Below are 11,643 nucleotides of genomic sequence, written 5' to 3'. Positions count from 1 at the left end.
TGCCGCCAACGTTGGAAACTGGACTTGGCTGGGCCGCGCTATGAATTCTGGGATAGGTCGGGCCACGAAGGACACACCGACCCATCCTTCAAATTCGGGGAAATGAAGGACGCATTTGAAGCAGCCGTCGTCTCGTCGCTGTGACGGCCTCAGGAGGATGCAGCTCATGAATTTGGTCACTTGGCGAATAACTGCCGCCCCCTGTAAGAAAGCTCGTGTTACTGTTCTGCGTCTGCAGTGGGAGCAGATTTGTTCGTCCGTTCTCGTGTTTGGGCCGCAGACATCCAGTCAGGCATCGAGAGTTTGAGCTCAAAAACATGAATCGATGATGAATGTGGGCAGGAAGCAGGCGATCAGCTGCCGGCCCTTCTTATGAAATGATTCCTGTTTTTGGACGTTCTGTTTCCTCCAGCAGACGTTAATCAGCTGATTATCTACACAGTCATTAATCAGCCGCTGAAGGTCAGGGCTGAAGTCTGTGCCTCCCTCTGATTGGTTATCTGCTCCTCTTCCTGGCTTCCTGTCTGTTTTGTGACACTGAAAAGGTCGCGACTCCTTCGCCTCCACGTGATGCTTAAACGCCACGTTGAACTCGTCCACACGTGTGTGTGACGACACTGTGGAGCAGCGAGGTGTCTCTGAGGATGTGATGGATGGACGTTTGGATGACAGGTGGAACATCTAATCTGTACTCAGCTGTAGTCTGATTGGCTGGTGTTTTTGCTCCTAACAGACTTTTAGGATCTAAAATAAAACAGCACAGACAAAAACAAGCGTCAGACGCCGTGCTTCATCTGTGAGACCAGGTGAAGCAGCATGACGGAGGTGAGCAGCGGCCTTAACTCAGAGACCGCAAACAGAGCTCCAAAGCTTCAATCTCATGTGGGCCCAGCCAGTAAAACCAGTCGCGCTGCTCGATTCTCCCTTCCATCGCTGATTTCTGTGTTTGAGTTGGGCCACAGACAGACGTTAAAGAGCTGAATTAGGATGTGCACTCGGCACCTTTGTGTGGATTCTGTCGCTGAACGCACGTCTGTCTGTGTAGTAAAGTCAGTGTCCTCCCAAGTGATGGAAACAGGACTGTGAGGGCGCACTGGGAGCGGATGTTGTTCATGTTGTTGGTTTCCAGTCTCACCAGCTCAGGACACGCTGCTGCTGCCAGAAATAGACTCCCTCACACACACACACACACACACACACACACACACACACACACACACACACACACACACACACACACACACACACATGTGAGGAAAACAGTGAAGAAAGCCAGCAGGCTGAAGTGGGAAGTGATTCAGTGGTGTTGGTTCCATAAATACCCAGCAGCCCTGGCGGCAGGCTCAGGAAACCCATGCGGAGCCCAGTGGCGCTCACACACAGCCTGTTTTCTTCAAGAGGGTCGCAGGGCATCGCGGAAGCTTCTGGACACAAACAATAGGAGCGGAAAGGACAACGATAGTGTGACAGGCAGAGGCGAGGACTCCTGGGCCCACGAGGCGGGGCCCGGGTACAGCCTCCAGACCGCCAGGAGCGGGTTGGCAGGGGGACCAGCGTCGGATCGGGGGTTGGGGGGTGGTCAAACACGGAGAAATGAAGTGGTGTGAATGTTAGGACTGTTGTATGCAGTCTATGGATGCAGCTTCCCGTAGACTGCATCCAGGTTGGCCGATAATCTGGGATCAAATCCAGTTCAGGTCCTGTGTGTGTCCATGTTTCAGTCTGAAGGAAGTCTGCTTCAGTTTTCAGCACAGACGTGTTAAAATCGCAGGTGGAGTTTACAGAGTGGACATTAATGAGTGCCACGCTGGTCGAGGGCACATTTAATCATTACAGGGTTTCCCATGAATCATTACCGAGCGGCTGCCTGTTAATGTTTGCAGAGTTTATGAGTCTTTGTCTTCAGGCTTTATGGTTTTGGGAACATGTGACACCAGCTGCTTTACGACAGGATCTGCTCGCTGTCATTCTGCTGCCGGGCTTACCGGCGCCTCAGACTGCTGACATTATTTCAGAAGACCCCTGCCGGCCAATCGGAGAGCTCGATTTCTGTTAGAGCGTTCTGAAAACGTTCCTGAAGAGGTTCAAAGGAACCTGCAGCATCCGTGATAGTCAGGTGTGTCCTGATGTGCGTCAGAGCACCTTCGTCCTCCTGTAAGTCATCAAAGCTGCTATCTTTGAAGAACAATTTATCTTCTGTTCTCTGACAGCCGCAATCTGAAAATCAGCACGACACTGGGCGGCTCTGGAAACGCGTCTCAGCGTAAAGACCTGACAGTTTTTCTCATCGGGTGGAAATGAAATATTCAGCCTTTTCTAAATGTTCCTGCATTTGTAAACAAATACCGGCACATGGAAGAGGAAGTCTCGGCATGGATGTCCGCTGGCTGCATCGAAAGCCCCAAAATATCAGCTGTTATCCCCAGAGGCAAAGTCCTGATATATCCGACGCTGCCTGCTTGTTTACGGGGTTATTCCTGTTGTCTGTCGGAGGCTTCCCCGCGGTTTCATGCAGGTTTTCAAAGTCTGCGATGAGTTTGAGCCAAAAAGAAGGAACCTGCGCCTCAGCCGTGTGGGTGTGGCCACCATCAGAGTCCACATTAAAACTAACTGTGTTATTATTGCTGTTTTATCATGTGATTATATTTATGATGCACACGAACCAATCTTCCACATCAAGGTCAAACTGACAGCTCGGGCATCTTCGGGTAGGAGGCGGATGTGTTGCCATGGTCACCGACCATCACAACACCGTGAGTGTGACCTCTGCGTTATCAGAGCAGCTGTCAGAGTGTAACCGACAGCCTACGTCAGGGTGGAGTCTTATCAGAGCTCAAACACTAAAAAAGTTACAAAAAAGCAGGTGTGTCCTTCAGGTGTGTCCTTCAGGTGTGTCCCGTGGGCGATTATTCATCCTGATGAAACGAAATAAAATCTTCTGAACTTTTTCATTTTCAGCCTCAAACTTGATTAGTATTTTATTAGTATAGTGAGCATCCTTATCATATTGTAAAGATAAAGAACTAATATAATAAATAATAAAAGATGAACCTCAAATGTAATTTTCCAGTAAAACTAACAAGTTGATGAATAAACAGGTTTAATCGTGATTAAAAAATCGACGCAGTGACGGGGCGGAAACGTGTTTTTCTTGTTGCGCTGATATCAATCAAAGCGCGTTACGATGTTTTTCTTAATTACAGAGCATCAGCAGCAATGATCCGTTTCTAGCAGCTTATACGTCAGTAACTGTGAGAACGGGATTTGTGCGATGGTTTTTCTGACGAGGAACGTGAGACACAAACAGCAGACTCTGGTCTTCGCCCACCAGCAGGGGCTCTGGAGCCAAACTGGTTCCTGTTTGGGCCTCTAACTTCTGACCTGTACATGATGAAAATTGTGACGATGTTTGTAGCTGAATCTGGTTTTGCACAATAGCGTTTTAATACCATCATGAAGCTTTGACGCCTCCCCCCTTCCTTCTTTTACCAGGTCTCTCCCTCCCTCTCCCCCCTCCCCCAGCTCCATCATGCCCATCTTCAAAAACCTCCCAGTGCGCCTAAAAGGTGGTCCGACTCTAGACAACGCCCTATTCATCCGCAGGATGAGCCTCAACATCACACCCCGCCATCATAACCCCTTTGACAATGATGACGACAGTATCCATGGTAACGGGGGCCATGGCAACCACTGGTCACCCGGCAGCTCCCTGCTGGACGGCGATGTGCCGAGGGACCGCAACCCATTTGAGGATGAGGAGGATGAGAACGAGGCCAACGAGGGGAAAAAAGGAAGCGGAGGAGGTTCGGTGAAGGGTTCCTTCAAGTTCATGTCCCCGCTGAAGAGCCTCGGGAAGCTGGGGAAGAACCTGAGGATGTCGGGAAAGAGTGCCACGCTCTCCCCACAAGGGTCGCTGCAAGGGTCGCCCTCACCTTCACCTTCTCAGAAGAAGAAGAGAGGAAGGAGGAGTTCTGAAGGAAGTCTGCTCAGGTAAACGTGGGATTAGAGTAATGGCGATGAAAGATTATGAATGGGCTGAGTTTGTAAGGACGAAATGAAGGATTCACACTGACATTCAATATAGAAGATAAGAACTTGGAAGGGCATTTGTGAATGTTTAGATAGGAGATTACAGGGATCTGTTAGAGGAATTAAAAATCTGTCAGTGTAACGTGGCTCAAGGGGAAGGAGGATTAGAGGCCTTGATGTGGACGAGGTGGAACGATAAGCTTTTTGTTTTGGCGAGTTCTTAAGTTCCAAGTTCAAGATACAAACAAAAATTATGAGATTAGTAAAGTAAAAGTGTCAGCGGGTAGAGACCTCTGTGGGAACTGTGGCGGAGTTTGGTCCGTGGGGGGTAGTTGCTGGACTCGTGACAGTCTCTGACCTTTCTCTTTTTGTCTTCACAAAAGGTTTGCAGGAAAATATCGTGACCCCTCCCGTAAGGAATCGTTAGCCAACGGTGAGCTGAACTGTTCGGAGAGCGAGGGCGACTCGACCAGCCGCCGCGTGTCCTTCATGAGGATGGTGGGCCTGGGGAAGACGAAGAAGGAGTCCATGACTGACCAGTCGTCCCAGGGTCCCGAGGACCAGTCGGTGCCGGTGGAGGAGGTTAAACCCAGAGAGCCACTGTCGGGTAAGAAGTCCTGGCTCAGCACGGCAGAGACACGAACTAGTTTTTTACAAATATAAAAACTTATATTAGGTTTAAGTTTACGGTATCAGAAATACCACGCTTAAGTCCTGACAACATGAGATCGACCCAAGATAATCAGATTACTTTTGTCACACGGTTTGACATGGTTCAGATGTCACTTCCTGTCGATTCCACAGCTAAAAGCTTCTATTGTTAGACTAAACACTTTCCAGTGTCACCACTATGACAGGACATTGTACCGGTGGAAGGAAACTACAGATGCGTTGGCATGTCCACCCATCCAAGAACAACTGTTTGTGTTCTCAGCTGTTTCTGGGGTTTCAGATTCCAGTGAGACCATCAGCCACAGTCAATCCTTCAACTTACTCCAAGCTGCACACAAGACACAGATATTCTGTCTCCAGACGTTTTCAGTAGCAGCGTTATCGTCCCGTTCACAGCCCGATCTGATCGGCGCATGTCGGCAGCCTGTGGCTATTTTAAACACGGACGCTGAAAATCAATGGATGGAGAGGGTCGGTGAGGAAGGTGATATCATGGCCAACTGGGTGACGCTGAGATGCTGTAACACTGGAATGTGTGTGTGTAATGTCATAAGTACTGGGCCGGTCATGGAAACTTTGTAAGGGCGTCTATTGTTTATCACACCCTGTTTACGCTGCCATTTGGTAATGAATGATTCAAGAGTGTGTGTGTGTGTGTGTGTGTGTGTGTGTGTGTGTGTGTGTGTGTGTGTGTGTGTGTGTGTGTGTGTGTTCTCAGTTCCTCCACACCCTTGTTTGTATGGTCAAACGGCTTCTCTGCTGCACTGTGTTTGTTTTCATCAGCAGTTATTCTGTCAGTTATTTTCTCATTCGTGAAGTTTAGAAATCAGTGAATGTTTTTGGCAGAAGGAGTCGCAGTGATATGAAACGTGTTGGACTCTGGAATTCTGGGATTTCGAGGCTGAAATTTCAGTCCAGTTTTATTTGTACAGCACCAAATCACAACTACAGTGCTTTATATTGTGATTTAGACCCTACAATAATACATACAGAGAAACCCAACAATCATATGACCCCTATGAGCAGCACTTTGGCGACAGTGGGAAGGAAAAACTCCCTTTTAACAGGAAGTGTTAGGGAGTTTTTATTGTTTTATTTGCTTATGCTTCAAAAGTTATGTTACACATATTTCACCAGACACAGTTTTCTGAAGAAACAGGAAGCTGACCCTGTGACACTGGGATTTGGGACAGGAAGAAACCTCCAGCAGAACCAGGCTTAGGGAGGGGCGGGGCCATCTGCTGCAAGAGGAGGAAGACATGTCTGTGTTTGACTTTAGCTGCTGATCGGCAGCTCGTGCTGTTTGTTTGGTACCTGAGGATGAATTTACTGGGTCATCTACAGAAGCAGAACCTGCAGTCGCTTCTCAGATTGAGGTGAGCAGAGAGCTCTGGATGTTCAGGTGCGGGCTTGTTTTCAGATGCTGCTAAACCACCGTATCAGCGGATCAGGTTGCCGCTGAGCGTGTGTGTCTCTGAAAGTACAAATGGTCCTGACTCCTATAATCCTGTTTGGCAGTGAAACAGAACGCAGACAGAGCTGCACCGGGTCAGGCTGGCCTGAGAGAAAGAAGGACTTTACCTTTGCTTCTGTCTGAACAGACAGCAAACACCTGCCGATCAACATCGAGCAATAAAACACCTGCAGAGCAACAGTCGAACAAATCAGGACGAGCACAAACGCAAACTGAACACCTGCACAAGTAAAAAGGAGCCACAGAGCAGCTCGAGAGTCTCAGCCTGGATCTGTGGGAGCTTTCTTAAACCTGAAGGCTCTGCTCCTGATCAGAAAAGTGCAGTTGCACTGATTTGAAAACGTCACGGCAAAACACAAAAGTAGCAAAACGAGTTTGCTTTCTGAGGAAGAGCAAACAGTTTCACACAGCCTGTGCTTGGCTGTCGCGTCCAAAGCATTTGAATGCAGCGCAGCAGAAAGTGTCGCATTTCTCTGAGGTGTGATCCAGTGGAAGCACACAGTAGAGCGCTGCTGACCTGCTGCCTAATGATTTCCTGTGCTGAGTTCAGGTGCAGTCTGAGCCGTGCTGGGGTCTCGGCGCTGGTCCTCTTGGTTTGTTGTCTTCATGCGTGCTGGCTTTTTATCTAAGCATGCAAAGCTGGCAGATGTGCATCAGCTGCTCTGCACAGCAGGTATGCATCAGAACAGGGCGCCGAGCAACAGCACGCCACTGATCGCCGGCCCTCTGTGATTATATAACGCTCGCTGCCTTCGTTAGATAAGAACAAAGGCTCACAGATCGACACGTTTCATATAAATTAAGAAATGATCAAGTTTTAGGTCCCAGCATGAAACTTTTGTCCCAGTAAAATAAAACGTTCGGCCTGCTGTGCTGCAGTCACGTCAACCTGGCAGAAACACCGAGGTCACGGGCGCTGTGGTTTTTGTTTTCTTCTTCTCTGCGCAGGTCGGCTGACCTCTCTGTCATTCCAGGACGGTTACAGCATGTTTCTGGTCATGTGGACGAGGACCGTCTGTGTTTGGTTCTTCGAGAAAGTCGAAGCGTGTTCGCCTTCTGAAGCTGAAACTCTGGAGTTTAAAGTTCAAGCTGAACGAGTTTGAATCGCTTCAGACTTCAGTGAACACAGAGCGACACGGTGCTACAGTCCGCTTTACTGTACATATATTTTACCACACTTTGTTTCTTCGCCAACAGTCCGGTCACCGTAGTAACGGTGATTGGAGCGAAGGTCACAAAGGGTTCGAGTAGTTGGCAGAAGGAGGAGGGGTCAGTAAAAGCCTCGAGGCCTCACAAAGGGGAGTGACGCGCCTTCATTACAGCCTTTTAGTTTGAAGGACTTCTTGGAAGTGACGGAGAGTGATGAAAGACCCGCTTCATGGAATTTACCCCTGACAAACTGCTGTGTGTGCTTCATTAATGCACGCTCATGTTACCGCTGCACGGCGGCTCCGCCGGCCGATTGTCGGCGTGTTGCTGCAGGCCTCAGGAAGAAGGTGAAATATGAAACAGGAAGTCCACTTTAATGGGTCTTAAAAGCCCCAAACACTCGATGCTCAGGTGTCATTCAGAGGTGAAGCAAGGACGTGTGAAGCTGTTTGGATCCACAAACACTAAAAAGCTCCCGTGTCTCCGCTCACGCTCACGAGGCGAGCTTTCACGTTTGAACACGAGAGTAAAACTCAGCATGTTTTTTTTTAATACGGAGGTTCTGATTGGTGGACGTTTTGTTTCATTGACTTTTTCTTTGATATTTGGCAGCGTCGCAGGGACGTCATTGACTGCCGTTCTCTTTGCTGCTGTCAGATTATGTATATTTTAGGGTAAAATTTAAGCCGAGTTTTATTGTCATCCCAACGATGTACACCCGAGTAGAGTAGGACGAAATCCTCCTGGATCAAAGTACAACTACACAGGAGTAAGATGTGCTTAGAAAAGAATGGGAATGAGACTAAATCAATACAATAGTCCACAGAGTGGAGCAGTGAAGCAGCCACGATGCTAGTGGCTTTCCAAATGCAGCGCAAGGTGTAGCCAATGACGCGCTCAGCGGTCGGCACAATCCTCTGCAGGGCTCTGCGGTCGGACGCGTGGCAGTCGCCTCAGGAAGTGCAGTCGCTGCTGGGCTCTTTTTATCACTGATGAGTCGAGAAAATAAAAGACTAACGTGAAAGTAAAGCAGTAAATCTAAAATTAGGACACAAGACGCGTCGTGGCCAACCATGAATGATGTGTTCATGGTTGGTGCAGGACAGTTAGAGGTTTTTCAGCGGCTGCACCATCCTGCTGACCAGCTATCAGCTGCTGGAGGACTTCCTGTCAGTGGCCACAGTGGGCGGCTTATCTGACACCAGCGGCTTCACTGCTCTGCCAGCAAACACACACTTTTAACAGGAAACCTTGAGAGACTTCACAGGAAATCTGCACGGAGGCTGACGATAGATCAAAAGTCCATTTTCTTCTCTCCTTTTTCCATTTTTGTTTCTTTACTTGTCCAAATTGGATCTCTTCAGCTTTTCCTTGTTTCCTGGGATGTATCTCCACTGGTGGATATTCATATCAAACATAATAAAGGTACTGAGGTGAGTGTATGTGAGCCCAAAGCACAGGCTGCTAAGCACTTAGTTTCCCTCGATTCCTTCAACTCTTGGATCTCTGTGAGCTCACAGAGGGAGGATGTTTCTAGCATGGCCATCTCAGATGCAAAGGCCCCACCCACCTGCTGTTCAGTGTGTGTGAGGGGCAGCAAATCAGAAGACAGTCATGTCCAAGAGGGAGAAGCTAAACCTGCTTATTTCAGACAGAGAGTGAACTGAGCAACAGTGACTTCACACTGTTGCTGAGTTTTATTTATTAGCAGCAACCTTTTTGAATTCAAATAAAGTTTGTCTGAATAAACAACAGTTGTTTCCTGAGCTGTCATGAAAGGTTTGGCCTGCGTCTGCAGGAAGTAGGCGGTCTGATCTGAATGCTCAGCTCTGCGTCTGAGAGAAACGCGACTCTCTTCGGTTTGACTGTGAAGCTGCTGAGTCGTGTCTTCAGTGACCGTGGGCATGAAGCCGGAGCAGATCTGCGACTGAGCTCAGGAGAAAAATGTGAAAACGCAGCTCAGATTACGCTCCACATATACAGACACAGTACTGCTACTGTTCATGCAGACAGACGTGCAGCACTACACATGAAAAGCACAGGAGTACACTTAATTAAATACCAAATGACACAGGCGCATATAAAAGCAGCTTCGGTTTCGCCTCCGCGGGGTTCACCGGGTTTCATCGTCCAGCAGCCAAACTGCAGCCGCGAGCTGGACGTGTTTTCACATCTGTGTAAAGTGAAACTAAAGACGCAGATGTTTCATCTTAAAATATGTGCCGCGTCTGGTGTTCAGCATCACTAATGTGGACACATCGGCAACAGCGTTCACACAATTAACATTCAGGGCTCACGGCTGGAGCCCCAGCAGCTGTGGGGCGTTCAGGGCCCGAATGACTGTGGGCAGTAAGGCTGGTATCAAGAGTAGTGGGAGGACCAATAGGAGGACAGCGTTCGATAACTTTAACCAATGGCAGCATCATTTTGTCAGGTATTGAATGGTTGTGTCCAGTAGTTGTGCCTTTCTTTAAAAAAACAACAAAAAACTCAGTTTTCCATTTTCTGCCTGTCTCACCTTATTACATCACACAGGTGGGGAGAAATGAAGATGTTTGATTGGTCGAAGTCGTGTCTGAACCAAACGTGGTAAAGAAGCTTTGACTCTGGGATCCATTCATCCCCAGCATCTGATGTGAAGTGCACTGTGACGTGGATTAAACGGGTTAGGACCACGAGCGGTGATGGAGGTGGTCGTGGTGGTGCGAGGAAGAGGGTGGAGGGGGGTGGGGCTTCGTGCATCCAGCTGGGAAAGATTTCCTCTAAAGTCTGAAAGTGAACAATGAGAGCTGTGTTTGAGAGGAGGGGGCACGGTGTGTGTGTGTGTGTGTGTGTATTCTTAATTATCCATTCACATGAGGACCCACTAAGTTTTGGACTGTAGTTGGTTGTTGGGACATTTTTTGGGGATGTTTCTGTATCATGAGGACGTTTTTATTCTCATACTGTACGTTTCAGTGCAGACGGGACATTTTATGGGGAAATGCAGGCACGTGGATCCATTTCTGCTCTATTGTTCACTGCTGTGACTTTTCCTCTCGGGGAGTGGGGTGTTTTAAAAAGTCTAAACTAGATCTGTGACATCTAGAAACAAAAGGTCCTTCGCGCAGCAGCTGAGCACGTTTACAGTAAAGGATACTGTGCTGTGGTTTCCTCAGTGCACAGATCACAGTATGTGTGTCAGGCAGGAAATCCACTATTTCCTCATCTATAACTTAAATGTGCAAAAAGTATTCAGAGAGTTCATGTTTCAGTCTCCCTGAAGTTAAAGACACACATTTGACAAGCAACCCCCCCTCCTCCCTGTGACCTTTGACCTCATCGCTGCTGCAGTTTTTACAAACTTTATTCCACCGTCAACCCAAAAACAACGAAAGACAAAAGTTCAAAGTGGGGATGTTCCACTCACATTGTTCTGCTTATAGAGATGATCTTCCTCTGGGCTTTCACTGTGTGTGTGTGTGTGTGTGTGTGTGTGTGTGTGTGTGTGTGTGTGTGTGTGTGTGTGTGTGTGTCATCCTCGCTTCCTCTGCACATCTGAAGGGCCTCACATCCTCCTCGCTTTCTCCACACACAAACAAACACAGAAGGCTTTTATTTTGAAAGAGTGGCCCTGGAGAAGCCGTCTCCTGTGATGAAACAACTGATGCAGGAGAAGACAGAGTTTCCTGTCCTGCTGTGTGTGTGTGATGAATAACTGAGTCATATTTCCCCTGTAATCACACATGCAGTAATGCAGTATCCTCTGTGATGGACATTTTTTGCTCCACCTTCCGGCTGTGACCAATCAGAGCAGAGATAAACACTTTAGTTTCTGACCTAATCGTGTCTTAAGAGTTTATGCTGAGAAATGATTATTAACCGCGAGACAGGGCCGAGCAGTGAACGCAGACCAGCAGCAGCTTCACGTCTTGGTTGAAGTCATCCTGAAGGCTTCGAGTCGTTGTCTGGCAGCTCTCACAGGCCAGCGAGCTCACTAAGGACCACTGTAATGCACTGTGTCTATATCACAGAATAAATGTGCAATATTTATGAATATTGGAACAAACACTATATCAGTGACAATCAAGCATGGACGCAGACAAGCAGCTGTTCCACGCTCGTTTTCCGCCTGTCAGAGCGGATAAGCATGATGCAGCTCTGTCGAAGGGGAAGCCTCCCTCAGTGACATCAGCAGACGCTGACCTCAGAGCATTTTGCAAACTCCTGCAGACATTTTTACAGCCAATAAAAGAGTGAGAAACAAACATGTTCGCAGCCTGAACCTCGAAGCCTTCTGCTCTCCTCACCTAATTTCCCTTTCACGTCAGTCAATCGTA

General features: G+C 48.2%; 1 protein-coding gene across 6 annotated transcripts in view; it reads left to right on the top strand.

Annotated features, from left to right (window-relative positions):
- The window catches only part of exoc3l2b (exocyst complex component 3-like 2b), a 37,841-nt gene that overhangs the window by 15,226 nt on the left and 10,972 nt on the right, over nucleotides 1-11,643 (top strand). For 5 of the 6 annotated variants that reach the window (XM_080889670.1, XM_080889669.1, XM_080889671.1 and 2 more), the window contains exons 2-3: nucleotides 3,493-3,990; nucleotides 4,413-4,636. In XM_080889670.1, coding sequence (XP_080745796.1) covers nucleotides 3,530-3,990; nucleotides 4,413-4,636 — 685 coding nt within the window. In that variant the 5' untranslated portion in view covers nucleotides 3,493-3,529. The remainder of the gene's footprint in view (nucleotides 1-3,492; nucleotides 3,991-4,412; nucleotides 4,637-11,643) is intronic. The other variant, XM_080889672.1, reaches the window with a different exon arrangement.

The sequence above is a fragment of the Rhamphochromis sp. 'chilingali' genome, assembly GCF_963969265.1.
Source record: "Rhamphochromis sp. 'chilingali' genome assembly, chromosome: 8".
In the NCBI taxonomy this organism is placed as follows: Eukaryota; Metazoa; Chordata; class Actinopteri; order Cichliformes; family Cichlidae; genus Rhamphochromis; species Rhamphochromis sp. 'chilingali'.
The sequence above is the reverse complement of the archived record's forward strand: the minus strand, read 5'-3'. Positions and strand labels throughout refer to the sequence as shown.